Source organism: Hippocampus comes, unplaced genomic scaffold (assembly GCF_001891065.2).
Source record: "Hippocampus comes isolate QL1 unplaced genomic scaffold, H_comes_QL1_v1.1 scaffold231, whole genome shotgun sequence".
NCBI lineage: Eukaryota > Metazoa > Chordata > Actinopteri > Syngnathiformes > Syngnathidae > Hippocampus > Hippocampus comes.
The window spans coordinates 95184-111079 of record NW_017804877.1 but is presented as its reverse complement, the minus strand read 5'-3'; the positions used below and the strand labels follow the sequence as shown (position 1 = coordinate 111079).

Genomic DNA, 15896 nt, shown 5'->3' with positions numbered 1-15896 from the left:
CCCCGCCCCCATGAAGCCAACACAGACACCTTAAAAAAGAAACTATGACACTAATTTGATGAAATGTGTACCATTTTTGGGATGCTGAATAAATCACTACCACGGATCCGATGTATCAATGGAGATGTGTGGGAGTATATGACGACAACAAACCTTATTTACGCTACATTTATTACATTGTAAAGAGTTCATTACCTTTCATCCATATATTACGTACATATTAAATTTATTTGAACTCTCAGTAAAACATCAGCTCCAGATTCACAACAAAATGAACAGACATTAAAAAAAAAATCTCTTCAGCTGTTAGTGGTGTGAGAAATTTTCCATGTCTGGGTCATACGGTATTTTCCAAACTCAATAAATAACAAACATCACAAACAGAACTGCTGGGCCGCTCAACATGAAGTAGACCCTGTCCTGTATTCGTGACATAATTGATATTCAAGTCATGAATTTTAGTGTCATCACATGAGGCGTAATTACACAATATAAGAAGCAAAACAACATATTTTCAAACCCGGTAAATGTCATGCATCAATTGCTCGGCAACAGGGAATATATATCAAATTCGATTGAATCTTCCTCGAATTTTCTGCCAAATGTAATTTTTCTTTTCTCATTGATTCAGCATTCGGTTGAATTTCGAAAAATGGCAGCCGATTTCAGTTTGACATGGAAAAGAGGGCAGAACCAAATTCATTCGAATACATTTCCGTCATTTAGGAGGAGGTCAGCATCGGTTGCAGGCCCTGGCTTTTAAGCACGTGTGTTACATTGTAAACAGTGATGAGCTCTACGAACCACAAGAGAAGCACGACAAACACATAGGAATGTTGATCTGCTGAGCCTCTGAAGGACTGCACATGCACACAAACCCTTCAGGAGGTGCTTGAAATGTGGCCACCCATTTTCACACAGACCGGTACAATGTTAAGTCTTAATATCTGGTCCCTTAGGGTGGCAATTTTTTTTTCCATTGGATGTACAGTATGTTATTTGGGCATATTCCACAGTCCATACACTGTTATGTCATGCATGTACTGTAATACGTGATTGATTCATGCTTCATCAAAAACTCTATTGCATGGCTTTGCTGTCCACATATGAAATAAAACCAATCATTTTGATCATGTGTCGTCAATTTCAATCACACTAAACATTTTGTGTGTGTCCCTGAAATTGCTGTCCACCCTGTCGTAATGGGGAAAACGCTCTTTTCGAGAGAGTGGTTCTCAACTTATTTCAGTGAAGTAAGGCCTTGTGAAATATATTTTTTTCTTAGCCAAGTACCGCCTTAATTAGCGCAAAACATTTTTGAACAGATAAAAAAATACTCAACACACTTAGCAGTCTTGTTTTAAACTCAAAATCCACACGCACACACACACACACACACACACACACACACACACCAAGCATTAATTAAATATAATAGCCATAAAAGCCATTTAAATATGTTTTAAGGGGCGGGGGGAGGTAAGAGAGGGAAAACATTTTTGAAAAGACAAGCAAAAAACTCGAAAATTGCAATGACGTTGTGTTGGACACGGGACAGAAAGAAAGGCAGCAACCCAAAACGAAAATAAAGCACAAAAACATGTATGTCACAAGTTCTGAAAAGACTGGAAATTGGCGTCCTTTTTGGGTTCAAGTGTGTGGCGACATTCAGTTCCTGAAGAGGCAGGAGGGTGATTCAGTGGACCTTCCGTTTACCATCAAGCCCAGGAGCCGCTCTCATCTGGGCTTCTACATGAGGCGCACGTGGCTGCACACTGGTCAAGTGCTCTTCAAATACACGATGCAGAGGCGCACGTGAAGTCGCCGCCGACAGACACTGCCTGGAGGTCAGCGGCGACCCGAGAAGCCACTCTATGACCGTCACCTTATCCGACCTGAGAGCCAACGACAATCCTGGTGATTGATCTTTTGTCTGTTCATTCCAGGGGTGTCCAACCGTTGTCCACTGAGGGCCTCACAAAGCGGAGAGGAAAAATAATTGCTCACTCACACAGAAAGTTAGTTTCTCAATTTCGCGGTGTCTTACTGATGATGGTAATACACAGAGTCTCAGTCAAAAGTGAATTAAACACAATCTAAAAGTTTGAATGAATGAAGTGTTTTATCTCTTATAACCACAGAATTCTTATACCGCGATACCCACAAGCACAGGAAAATGAATGAAATCTTGTCAGTCACACCTTTTCTCTCAGATTGGCTGTTTTTCCTTGGGTGTGCTGATTTCTTAAGAATCAAATTAGAGGTTCAGAGAAGGAGGGATCTGGGAGAGGAGATTTATTTTTTTTTGTTCACAGATCACATTTCCTCCTTCACTACTGTCAGTCAGATAATGAATGTTGTTTTTGTATTGTTTTTTTGGGCTTTTTTATTTTTTTTTTGGGGGGGGGGCATTCGGTGGGGTCTAGTCAGTTTCCAGGCTCAATCAAAACAAAAACCTGTGGAGGGAACTGCAGAAAATACCAGCTAGTACATCCTTGGTTGGAAGGTGCGACTGTATTGAACCTGGCCTAGCCAAGAGAGCACAACAAATGGCCGTTTACAGAAAAGATTTGCACCGCGCTTTATTTACTGCAGTATGCGTATTTCAAGGTACTAAAATGCTTCCTTGTTCGTTTGTCCTGTTAGCCGCCTGTTTTCTGTGCAGGTGTCCAGTCAGTTTGGTTACGTTGTTCAAGACTTTGTCAGTAAAAAATGTGGTGGATTAAAGAGCTCCCTCCGATCACTTAACTGCTTTCTTGTTTGTTGTCTGCAGAAACTCCCACTCCACTTTTCAGCCTTGTACCCACTCACCTGACGTTTCAGGCCTTTTAAACCCAGTAAGTACCCGCTGTTCCTTGTACTGTGGGTCTGCACTGTCCAACAACTGTATTTCATTTCATAATGCTGTATGATTCAGACTTGAATAGGCCGCACAGATGAACTGCTAATTCGCATTAACTGTACAGTCACGGAATGGACTTGCATGGTAAATCAACAAAAAAATAAGAACAGCACTAAACTAAACCACTTTGAAGTTTAAATGATGTATAAGAGTGCATTGCCAATTTGCAAAGTATTAAAAGAGATGTACAGTGAAACTCCTCTACAACGAAACCTACATGGGCGAAAATACCCCCAAGTGTGAAAAAATCTTCATGCATTAACACCATTCCCATTCTCCTGCCCCCCATACAACGAAAAAAAACCCTGTTGTGTTATACGAAATGTTTTTCTCTGCTTTTGCCTCGCGAAGAGACTCACTACAACGAAGTCTAATCCAACAGCGACCTGTACTGCTTCCTTCGGAAACGGCAACAGCAACCACCACACTGGTTTACATAGTGAAGGATTTTTATTTCGTTCACAGCTCCGAGTTTCCTGAACACAACATACTCATAGCTGCTCTGCCATTGCCTACCGAGCATCATCCTGGCCTCCGATTGGCCAAGAGGGACCTCACTATCTGTGTGTGTCGATACTGTAGCTAGATGCGTGGAAGATAGAGTGGAATGCATTCGATTAGCTGCTCAGAGTAAATTGCTTTTAGCTCGACGGACAGTCAAATAAACAAACGTTTCCTGGAATGCTTTACTTGTTATCATGTTAAAAACCTTATGCGAACTGGAGCGCTAATTAGAGAGAAGGCGAGTTCCATCGCGCTATGGCCATCGAGGACTACGAAGCGTCCCGTGGCTGGCTTAAAAATTCATTGCATGACATCAGCTGAGCAACGCTGTCTTAGGTGGCGATCGAGGGGAGGTCGAGTTAGAGACAGTGAGATGGTGGAAAGAAAATCCACCGGGTCCAGGAAGTATTTGTTATTGTTAGATTCAGACGCAGCATGAACGTTGCATTGCTAAAATGGCTACAAAACGGACGTTTGGATGTTAAGCAGCTAAGAAGAGAAGCGCTCTGACGCTGGAAGAGAGGGTAAAAGTGATCAAAATGAAAGACGGAGGAAGCAAAATAAAATACATTATCCAAGAAATTGATGTAAGTGAAAGTGAATGCTGATCGTAAATTTCGCAATTTCTTTCCCTTTTTTTCTTTCTACACTGACTACTGTATTTATAACACATTGAAAAGGAATCAAATCAACATCAATCCAATATTTGGTGTATTCATTTTAATGGCAAGGAAAATATAGTCAATTAGAACTTTAACTTGTGTTTGGGGAAGAGCGGCCTCCTCTTCCCCGCGTGTTCGTTGAAATTCGGACGAGGAGGATGTTGGTAATCCAAATAAAGGCTGGAGGTGATGAACAGTTCCTTCGAAGGGTTTAATTTATTTTTCTGCAGTTTACGAATCGATTCGGGCTCCTGAGGGGTCCAGATTTGAATCAGGAAGCGTAAAAGACACACATTCATGAGATTATATAGTGACAATATGATAATGAGAGGCGGGGAGGTACGCCTCCCATGCAAATCCCGGAAACAAAGAAAGTAACATGTCATCTGACCCGGTGTGACTGGAAGAAGTTGGGAGTGGTGAGGTGAGACCAGACCACCACTACCCACCATTTGGTGTGATGGCAGGAACACAGATACTTGAGATAACAGTTCCTCTTTTGATGTTAAACATGTCCTATCGAGGGGGGCCCTAAAAGTGGTGGGGGTCGAGGTGCACTAAAAGTGATCGTAAACACAGTGAGCAGGAAATACCTCCAATAACATTCGACATTCTTTGTTTCTTTCAAATCCAACGAACAGAGATGAATAATACCTTAACAATCCCTCTCTTGATCACAATTAATATTGTGATCACAAAATATTCTGCATCGAAATCTCTTGTCAAAATCTATCTTTCGCAAAGCACATCACTTTGAAGTTGGAGATGTTTCTCGGGTGAAAAGGTTGACTTGCAGGCATGAGGAGAAGAAGCAGGGTCTGCGCGTTCCCCTGCTGGCATGGGAAAGTTATGCAGCATGTCCAAACATGGGCAGAATACACACTTCATTTGCTAAGTGTCGGATTTTTTACTGTGTGACAGCCGGTTTACTGTGTGACAGCCGGTTCGTTTGCGCTCTCCCGCAATATTGTTCCAATCCCTTTTCCCTTGAGTCTTTGTAGAATTGCAAAATAATTCAAATGACTTTTCTGCTGAATGTGTCCCTTGAGGTCGTCCAGCTTCCATTTAGTCCATAGAGTATTTTTTGCTTCCAACTTGAGCTTTGCTGCATGTTTTGCAGAACATACCTTTCTCACTCGAAAAAGAAAATATCTCACCCAGTTTCACTGCTTGTTCTATTTGCACATACTCCGACAGCCATTCCAACTTAAAAGAGCCGCAGTTCGTTCTCATACCTGTCAACTTGTACGTTTTCCCCGTATTTTATACATTTTTTTATCATTTCAAATCATGTACGGCGTATTACAACTGTTATACGGGGGAAAAAAAAAAGCAATTGTGAACCGATCTCACCCAGACCATTTTTGCTCAAATCCAGATCGTCTCACCTGCTGGTAGCCAACGATAATGCCGTCGTCGATCGCTACTATTGTCACGGCAAACCAGCAAAAGTAATCCTCAATCGTATATATATTTTTTTCATCGCTGCGTACGGTCGGACTGATAAAGCATGATGTGCGCATGCGCGGTCCGTTGTACGGGTTTTTGTTGCTTTGTAAGGGGAATCGTAATCATTTATAAGGGCAGATATGAGCCGAGGTTGACAGGTATGCATTCTTATTTTGGTTTGGGGGGTCGACGTATCACATTCACTGCCCGGTCGTTTCGCCATGATAAAGGATTAGCATGAGCGTCACTTATCGCCACCGCACTGTTATTGTTATGGAGCAGAGAAAATGCGCAAGTACTGTCAGTGCCGTGATTGGCTGCATAGCATCATTGCATCGTATTGTGTGATTGGCTGGACAGCTGACATGCTGGCATGTCACTCACTGAATTACACAGCAAATTGATAGAGGAAAAACAGTTATACAGTCATACCTCAGTTTTCGACCATAATCCGCTCCAGAAGGCTGTTCGAAAACCGAAACCATGACTCCCATTATAGTCAATGAAATAAATTTTAATCTGTTCCGAGTCTAGAAAACAACTTTTTTTTTTAAAGCATTTTTTTACTATTTTACACCATAAACTCTATACACATGTAATAAGAGAGCAGGTAATATGTTAAATACTGTACAAACATTTTGCAACACCGATGCGTCGACGCACGCGTCAAGCTCACAGAGCGATCCCTGCGTCGGTGCGTGTACTGCTTCAAGACGATCACGTGACCAATACATGAACTGCGTCGACTCAGTCCAGTGGGCGTCGACGCCGCAAAAGCCCGCTAAACTGTGTTAATAAGGAAGTGCATCGAGCCACGTGATGCCACCTGCCGAAACAATCCAGACCTCACCCTCGCTCGAATAAAAAAATATATTTGGGCAAAAAGGAAAACACACAGATTATCAGAAAAACGTGTCTGTCTGACTTCGAGCGTTGTGTCGGCTAGGCTAGCTTAGCTGTTGTCGTAGTTCAAAGCTTCTTTGATATGTGAAGTGGGTTGCGTCGGCGCTGATTGGCTGAACCATGCGAGTACGTGCTCTCGCTCACGCGCGCACAGCAGAGAGCATCGGACTATCGACTGCTGAGGCACGCTTCACTCGAGTGGCGTTGCTACAGTACGTGAATATTATGGAGCAGCTCCGAGAGAAACGCAAATTGTCTGCCGTGTAGGGCCATTTTGATCTCCTTTTGGAGAATAAGGTATTTATTCAAATCTCCTTGTGTCATCAAGTGCCTCTCGGATTTTTGACATGTCTTATTCCATTATAGTTCAAATTAATTTCAAGGTAACTCTTAGTTTACTATTCACATATTTTATTGCAGGTGAAATGTCGAATTTGCCATACAGAAATATATACCAACAAAAGCACCTCTGCAATTACATCTGGCATTTTACTCATCATTAGTTTGTTTTTTGGAAACTGTTCTAAATGCCAATTTTGTTAGGTTTGTTTTTTTTTTTTAGATGACCTGTGGCAACATTTGGATGATGAGGTAGGGAGACTGAGAAGAAGTGCAACAGCAGATGCTCTACCTGAGGTCCAGCGATACCTGGCAGAGGGGAAAATTGCACGCAGTCAAGACCCGCAGTTATAATCAAAGGACCAACACACTACTTTACCAAACCTCTCCCACCTCGCAAAGCAGTTTCTCTGTATGCCAGCATCACCAGTGCCATGCGAGCGTGTGTTCTCCACAGCAGGGAAAATAGCATGCAAGAAATGCAACAAACTGAAATTCAAAACACTGGAGCAACTTATTTTTCTGAATAAAAATTTGTGAAGACAAAGCCCACAAGCATCCTCGTTTACATAATTTTCACATTATTCAAACATATTGAATAATACAATATGAATGCATTGATGTGAATGATATTGTATACACTTCATCATCAAATCAGTCAGTTCAGTGTGTCAAGTGGGTTGCCTGCAGGGATTTTGAAAGTCCAGCAGGTGTCAGTGGTCAGCGACACAGTATCAACACAGTATCAACACAGCGTGTCGTTGTGTCAACACACTTCACGAGGCCTCATGGACCCATCACTACCGAACATGAAGGAAATCGAAACACACAGACACACGAAGATCCCCATTTCCTCCTCCCACCCCTCGTGGTCGACTTGCAACTAGTCCACTGGCTCCTGGTCGATCACGATTGACATATTGGGCACCCCCGCCCAATCAGCGAATCAGGAAATTCGCTGACTAGCTTAGCGCCTTTCTTTGCACATACACGGTGATTCAGTTGTCATCTGACTGGCTGCCCAGTATGTCAATCAAGTCACGAGATTGACGATAGGCTGACATCATAAATTCTGCTGTCCATCGCGCCGTTGTTTGATAGTCAGCGCCACGGCGGAGTCGTTTTCGTGTCCTGTCATATGAAAGCCTGTGAGCCATATTGAACCAGCCCAAGAGCCGCATGCGGCTCGCGAGCCGTGGGTTGGCAACCCCCGATCAAGATAGTACTATATATAATACAAAAATAGTAATACTAATCTAAAAAGGACAATACATTTTTTTACTCAGATTTAGTGTTCCAACATTAAACACCACATTTAAAAAAAATTATAGCTTGGTGCCCCTTTCTTTTCAGAAGTGGTGTGCTGACTCCCATATAACATGAGTTTGAAGGTCATCATCCGGAACACAGCCACATTCCTGGTTACAAGAGGGTGTGCACACTTCAGCAAACACTTTATCTGGGTTTATTTTTGCCTCCTTTCTCTCAAGTATATATTTCTTCAGTTGTGTTGGATAAGCTGAGGCCATATTAAAAGTGGGTAAAATTTTGAAATGATTTTTTTTTTTTTTTACATTGCAAAAACCTTCCATTTAAACAGGGGTGTGCAGACTTAATATATTAATATATCCACCATCAGTGAAAGTCAAGCTCGCCTCTCCACGTCACAGCGGTAAGCAAGAGCTCATTTTAATCACTAATGATGCATGTCCATGACTGTGGCATCCGTTGACGAGATGAGCAGACCTTATATGCTTGAGGACAACAGTTTGCCTTTCCTCATATTGGCAACAAAGCTTCAGCTCAGGAATCTGCACATGAATATGAAAAAATGGATGTGATCCAAAGTGAGGGATGGCCCCCAAAGGATTTACTTTCATGAGCCAAAAAAGGCAAAGCAGTCTTAGAAAACTGGTGAGATGATTTTATTTTTATGTTAAAACAAAAGTTACAGAAACTCTTCGAAACCAACCATCAAACAGATGATTGGCTGGAATAAGAATTGTTGATAAAGCTCAACACTCAGGCACTGTTGAGGTCACCGATCTCTGTAGGTACTCTATGAAGACAGGAGAGGTTAATCAAAAGTCGAGAGGTTTTTTTTTTTTTAATCTTTTTGTGGGTTTTTTTTTTCCCACCAATATTGCTCATCCATGATGGACTCAAGAGGGATAATAAATATCACGCTGTGGCTTGATTTATTCAAGCTCCACCAACAAATCTCCTTCGCCCACTGTCTCTCCTGGCTTACAGTGGACACGCTTGACCTGACGAGACACAAAAATAGACATTAATCGTATTAATACTCAAGATGAACATTTCTTTCACCCACTGGTGACTCGCTATTTATTATCTGTTCACTAAAGAATTTCACTGACCTTTGCTTGTTTGACGGCAGTCATACTGTTCTGCATTTTCATGGCTTCTATGACACAAATCTCCTGGCCTTCTGCAACCTTCATGTCCACAGCAACAGAACAAATGAAAAAAAAAAAAAAAAAAATCACAACTGCATTCGCGATGAGTGTTCAAACTACCCACTGTACTGAGTGATTACAATTTATTTGATGATTTATTTGATGACAATGATTTACTTATTTATTTTGAAAACACAAGCCCCTTTTGAGTTATTGGACATTTTCCATGTGGTCCTAGTTACTTCATCTCTGGACAGTAAAAAAAAAAAAAAAAAAAAAATACAGGAGAGCAAAAGTACCTTCTGAAAAAGTGCCTGCAAATTATCCCAATAACCGAGGGTGAATGTAATGTAAGAACGGTTTGCCTTGGCCATAGACGCAGTATGTTATCCTATGTGACGGACACGCAGTGCACACATCACTTACCTTATCACCGGGCTTCACAGTAACTGCCACCACTGTGCCGGGCATTGGTGACCGCAGGATGCTGCTGGTGTCTTCAGGAACTTTATCTGGCATGTAAGCGTTTAATTTTGCCGCCAACTTGGACAGAATGCGAACTTTAAACTGAAAAAAAAAAACCAAGATGTAAGTAATTAAGTAATTATGAACCAAGTAATGAGAAAGCCATATAACCTTACCGATGTGCCCAGATACTGTAGAACTATGTTTCCTGAAGCATCTCGGGATAGGCACTACACCAAAATATGAAACCATTGTGAACACAGATGTAATAATGAAAATATATCTATATTTTAAAGTAGCACAAGATCGCATATTTTGTTCATTACCTGTAACATTCTGTGCTTACTATTGATAGTGAGCGGTAGCAGCGGGGAAGCCAAGTTCCACTGTCCGTGGACCTCCACCCGTTCTCCGTCGATGTGCACCTTTGGAGAGAAAACTACCTTTGAGACTCGTGACGTGATACAATAGCTCCAAATAGAGCTTAGAAAGGTATTATGTCAACACGCAATACCTCAAGCTGCATCATCTTTGATGATTAGTCGACGTTCACGTTTTGAAATCGTACAGTTTCCACTTCACTTTTTCCATGTCTTGTTTTGTTTCAGCCTTATTCAAAAATTTAGTACTTTGACCGATCCGGCCAGCTGTTTTTTTAGACGCGTCACAAGGAAGCCATGACACTGACAGCTCAGGCGAAGACAGACGAAACTGTCAGCTCGGTAAGATTTTTTTTTTCCTTCAATAAAAAAGACCACTGTCTGATAAAAGAGAAATGGCTCATAAGCACTCTGTGGCTAGTTTCCCCAGACATGCTGTGGTATGCTTTTAAAATAAGGTCAACCTGATGTGATCTCCCGCTACCGTAACTGAGCACCGGGTTGCAACTTTGCGGGTTGCTTTCCCCCCTACTTTGCCCTTTTTCTTCATCTTCAACTCATTCATCATCAGGACTCTTCATCATCGTGACCAAGGTCTATATACGCTCCTTAACGATGGTGCATATTGACCTTTGAAAGCATAATCTGGCCTTTAGATGCTTCACACGTTGACCCTCATTATTCACTCTTCACACACCCATTTCTCAATCATCTCTGTTACTCTTCGCAGTTTCCATTTTTCCCTCATTTACCTTTCTTTTAGTTGAGCTTGTTTCCGAAACAGAAATCCATTTTGAATTGTCTGTGTTTGCGTATACTTGAATTGGAACTCCAAATCGTTATTATCAGTGGGGCTCCTCCATATCCATCTAAAACTGATAGAGGGTTTTCCGTCCATTTCGACCTATTAAAGCAGAGGTGGGCAAAGTACGTCCCGCAGGCCGAATCTGGCCGTTTGTCTTTTTAATCCGGCCCGCCGAAGGTTGGTACACAATTAAGGTTCGATGTGAATGATTGCATTCATTTCATTTGGACTTGTAATGACAGGCTTTTCAACACCAGGTGGCGCAGTTACTTGAAGTTGCAGAGCACAGGGAGGGAGGGGGAGACGAAGAGAGAGGGAGAGAGATAGAGGGAGAAATCCTATCTACCACCTGCAGACCTCTTTCAAACGGAAATTCCCAATCCCAGTAAAAAAAACAAAAACGTATGCATTCAACCATTTAAACAGGGGTGTGCAGACTTAATATATTAATATATCCACCATCAGTGAAAGTCAAGCTCGCCTCTCCACGTCACAGCGGTAAGCAAGAGCTCATTTTAATCACTAATGATGCATGTCCATGACTGTGGCATCCGTTGACGAGATGAGCAGACCTTATATGCTTGAGGACAACAGTTTGCCTTTCCTCATATTGGCAACAAAGCTTCAGCTCAGGAATCTGCACATGAATATGAAAAAATGGATGTGATCCAAAGTGAGGGATGGCCCCCAAAGGATTTACTTTCATGAGCCAAAAAAGGCAAAGCAGTCTTAGAAAACTGGTGAGATGATTTTATTTTTATGTTAAAACAAAAGTTACAGAAACTCTTCGAAACCAACCATCAAACAGATGATTGGCTGGAATAAGAATTGTTGATAAAGCTCAACACTCAGGCACTGTTGAGGTCACCGATCTCTGTAGGTACTCTATGAAGACAGGAGAGGTTAATCAAAAGTCGAGAGGTTTTTTTTTTTTTAATCTTTTTGTGGGTTTTTTTTTTCCCACCAATATTGCTCATCCATGATGGACTCAAGAGGGATAATAAATATCACGCTGTGGCTTGATTTATTCAAGCTCCACCAACAAATCTCCTTCGCCCACTGTCTCTCCTGGCTTACAGTGGACACGCTTGACCTGACGAGACACAAAAATAGACATTAATCGTATTAATACTCAAGATGAACATTTCTTTCACCCACTGGTGACTCGCTATTTATTATCTGTTCACTAAAGAATTTCACTGACCTTTGCTTGTTTGACGGCAGTCATACTGTTCTGCATTTTCATGGCTTCTATGACACAAATCTCCTGGCCTTCTGCAACCTTCATGTCCACAGCAACAGAACAAATGAAAAAAAAAAAAAAAAAAATCAAAACTGCATTCGCGATGAGTGTTCAAACTACCCACTGTACTGAGTGATTACAATTTATTTGATGATTTATTTGATGACAATGATTTACTTATTTATTTTGAAAACACAAGCCCCTTTTGAGTTATTGGACATTTTCCATGTGGTCCTAGTTACTTCATCTCTGGACAGTAAAAAAAAAAAAAAAAAAAAAATACAGGAGAGCAAAAGTACCTTCTGAAAAAGTGCCTGCAAATTATCCCAATAACCGAGGGTGAATGTAATGTAAGAACGGTTTGCCTTGGCCATAGACGCAGTATGTTATCCTATGTGACGGACACGCAGTGCACACATCACTTACCTTATCACCGGGCTTCACAGTAACTGCCACCACTGTGCCGGGCATTGGTGACCGCAGGATGCTGCTGGTGTCTTCAGGAACTTTATCTGGCATGTAAGCGTTTAATTTTGCCGCCAACTTGGACAGAATGCGAACTTTAAACTGAAAAAAAAAAACCAAGATGTAAGTAATTAAGTAATTATGAACCAAGTAATGAGAAAGCCATATAACCTTACCGATGTGCCCAGATACTGTAGAACTATGTTTCCTGAAGCATCTCGGGATAGGCACTACACCAAAATATGAAACCATTGTGAACACAGATGTAATAATGAAAATATATCTATATTTTAAAGTAGCACAAGATCGCATATTTTGTTCATTACCTGTAACATTCTGTGCTTACTATTGATAGTGAGCGGTAGCAGCGGGGAAGCCAAGTTCCACTGTCCGTGGACCTCCACCCGTTCTCCGTCGATGTGCACCTTTGGAGAGAAAACTACCTTTGAGACTCGTGACGTGATACAATAGCTCCAAATAGAGCTTAGAAAGGTATTATGTCAACACGCAATACCTCAAGCTGCATCATCTTTGATGATTAGTCGACGTTCACGTTTTGAAATCGTACAGTTTCCACTTCACTTTTTCCATGTCTTGTTTTGTTTCAGCCTTATTCAAAAATTTAGTACTTTGACCGATCCGGCCAGCTGTTTTTTTAGACGCGTCACAAGGAAGCCATGACACTGACAGCTCAGGCGAAGACAGACGAAACTGTCAGCTCGGTAAGATTTTTTTTTTCCTTCAATAAAAAAGACCACTGTCTGATAAAAGAGAAATGGCTCATAAGCACTCTGTGGCTAGTTTCCCCAGACATGCTGTGGTATGCTTTTAAAATAAGGTCAACCTGATGTGATCTCCCGCTACCGTAACTGAGCACCGGGTTGCAACTTTGCGGGTTGCTTTCCCCCCTACTTTGCCCTTTTTCTTCATCTTCAACTCATTCATCATCAGGACTCTTCATCATCGTGACCAAGGTCTATATACGCTCCTTAACGATGGTGCATATTGACCTTTGAAAGCATAATCTGGCCTTTAGATGCTTCACACGTTGACCCTCATTATTCACTCTTCACACACCCATTTCTCAATCATCTCTGTTACTCTTCGCAGTTTCCATTTTTCCCTCATTTACCTTTCTTTTAGTTGAGCTTGTTTCCGAAACAGAAATCCATTTTGAATTGTCTGTGTTTGCGTATACTTGAATTGGAACTCCAAATCGTTATTATCAGTGGGGCTCCTCCATATCCATCTAAAACTGATAGAGGGTTTTCCGTCCATTTCGACCTATTAAAGCAGAGGTGGGCAAAGTACGTCCCGCAGGCCGAATCTGGCCGTTTGTCTTTTTAATCCGGCCCGCCGAAGGTTGGTACACAATTAAGGTTCGATGTGAATGATTGCATTCATTTCATTTGGACTTGTAATGACAGGCTTTTCAACACCAGGTGGCGCAGTTACTTGAAGTTGCAGAGCACAGGGAGGGAGGGGGAGACGAAGAGAGAGGGAGAGAGATAGAGGGAGAAATCCTATCTACCACCTGCAGACCTCTTTCAAACGGAAATTCCCAATCCCAGTAAAAAAAACAAAAACGTATGCATTCAACTTTTGCCTACTATATTACATTAACGATCTATTCTTAACAACGCAATTTCGGGAAGGCATACGCAAGCCCGCGGTAGCGCCAATTGCAGCAACTCCTGCTCGATACGACGGAATAAGTGTGTCCGCGCCGCCGCTATTTTCAATCATTGGATCCAAAACAGCGACATGCAAGTGACTCTTGATTGTAGTGAGTTTTACTGGAATGGCGAAAGTTTTTAATTTCATTCATTTACGTCCTGTGGATCATGGCATCTAAATGAAGAGGAACAGTAATGATCACGGAAGAGAAAGTGAAGTGTATCTGATTAAACGAAGCAGGTTACAAGGTACGAAACATTCAGGAGACGCTTGGAGACTTTGAAAAACAAAGAAGCGATTCTTGCTCAGTCCGATTCTGGCAATTTCCATGCCCAGAGTGAATTGCTTGAGGCTCAACGGACAGTCAAGTAAATGAATGTTTCCTAGAATGGTTTGACTGTTATCGCGCTAAAAACTTTACGCAAACTGGATCGCTAATAAGAGAGGAAGCGAGTTCCATGGCGCTACGGGCATCGAAGACTTCAAAGCGTCCCGTGGCTGGCTTCAAAAGTTCGTTGCACGACATCAGCTGAGCAACGCTGTCATGTGTGGTGATCGAGGCGAGGTAAAGTTAGAGACAGTGAGCGAGTGGAAAGAAAAGCCACCAGGGTCTGTTACTCGTCTCATTTTGTAGCAAATAGTCCTAACCTTGTTATATTTTGTATTTTTTATATATCTGTACTGTATGTTGCAGTTTTTGGGCAATATATTGTTGCAATTTGTTGCTTGTGTTGTCACACGTATGTTGTTAACATACTTGGACGTTCATACAGGACATATACCAGAGTTGTTTCACTGTTCTCATTAAAAAAGTATGTTAATACTTTAATGCAGGGGTGGTCTTTGGTGGTGATCGAGGGGAGGTCAAGTTAGAGACAGTTGAGTGAATGGAAAGAAAAGCGACCAGGTCTGTTTCTAGTCTCATTTTGTAGCAAATAGTCCTAATTTTTTGAGACGATATTTTGTTCATATGCCTGTCCTGTATACTGCAGTTCTTGTGTTATAAACAGTTTTTGGGCAATATATTGTTGCACTTTGTTGCTTGTGTTGTCACACATATATGTTGTTAAAATACTTGGACGTTCATACAGGCATGTAACGTAGTTGTTTCCCACAGAAGGAAATTCTGTAATAAAGAAAGATGGGACACTGCAAATATGATTCCTTAACTAGAAAATACTGTATCGCTCTATTTCTACTGGTCAGATCACAACCCATCTGCAACAATGCACTGGCTAAAATCGGTGATCAACAATACTGTTCTCATTTAAAAAGTATGTTCATACTTTAATGCTTATGTTCTGTTCATGTTTGGTATGGACTGTCAACATATGCAGTTTTTTAGATATAGCGTATCTTGTGATGACCCGGCCCACCTGTCAAATTTTAGAAATCAATGTGGCCCCCGAGCCAAAACGTTTGCCCATTCCTGTATCAGAGATGAAAGTGGACTTTTCTGAAAATTCCGGGAAAAAGAAATAAATAAATTGTGTGTGTGTGTGTGTGTGTGTGTGTGTGTGTGTGTGCCTGTGTGTGTGTGTGTGTGTGTGTGTAACACACACACACACGCGCACGCGCGCGCGCGCACGCGCACTTGGCCGATCAAGCATGAATTAGTTTACACAAAACGCTATTCAAATACTCGACATTCAATGATTAATCTTCCTTTTGTGTGCACACGTGTA

At 41.6% G+C, this 15896-nt stretch overlaps 2 protein-coding genes across 2 annotated transcripts in view; both read right to left on the bottom strand.

Moving 5' to 3' along the window:
• Positions 1 to 8660: 8660 nt before the first annotated feature.
• LOC109522645 (propionyl-CoA carboxylase alpha chain, mitochondrial-like) lies at positions 8661 to 10095 on the bottom strand. Its single transcript, XM_019881386.1, has 5 exons — positions 9968 to 10095; positions 9818 to 9871; positions 9603 to 9743; positions 9138 to 9215; positions 8661 to 9026 (listed from the first exon to the last, which is right to left on the bottom strand). Exons 1-5 carry the CDS (start codon positions 9974 to 9976, stop codon positions 8958 to 8960), a joined length of 351 nt encoding a protein of 116 aa, XP_019736945.1. The 5' UTR covers positions 9977 to 10095; the 3' UTR covers positions 8661 to 8957.
• A 1458-nt stretch (positions 10096 to 11553) lies between these two features.
• pcca (propionyl-CoA carboxylase subunit alpha) overlaps positions 11554 to 15896 on the bottom strand; it is a 57732-nt gene continuing 53389 nt past the window's right edge. Inside the window, exons 19-23 of the mRNA XM_019881477.1 lie at positions 12861 to 12959; positions 12711 to 12764; positions 12496 to 12636; positions 12031 to 12108; positions 11554 to 11919 (exon numbers count right to left, since the gene is read on the bottom strand). Coding sequence (XP_019737036.1) covers positions 11851 to 11919; positions 12031 to 12108; positions 12496 to 12636; positions 12711 to 12764; positions 12861 to 12959 — 441 coding nt within the window. The 3' untranslated portion in view covers positions 11554 to 11850. The remainder of the gene's footprint in view (positions 11920 to 12030; positions 12109 to 12495; positions 12637 to 12710; positions 12765 to 12860; positions 12960 to 15896) is intronic.

Coding starts and splice junctions, on each gene's coding strand:
- LOC109522645 (XM_019881386.1), bottom strand. Junction 9,744..9,817: donor TACAGTATCTGGGCACATCG/GTAAGGTTATAT, acceptor TTTTTTTTTCAG/TTTAAAGTTCGCATTCTGTC. Junction 9,216..9,602: donor CTGTGAAGCCCGGTGATAAG/GTAAGTGATGTG, acceptor GTGGACATGAAG/GTTGCAGAAGGCCAGGAGAT.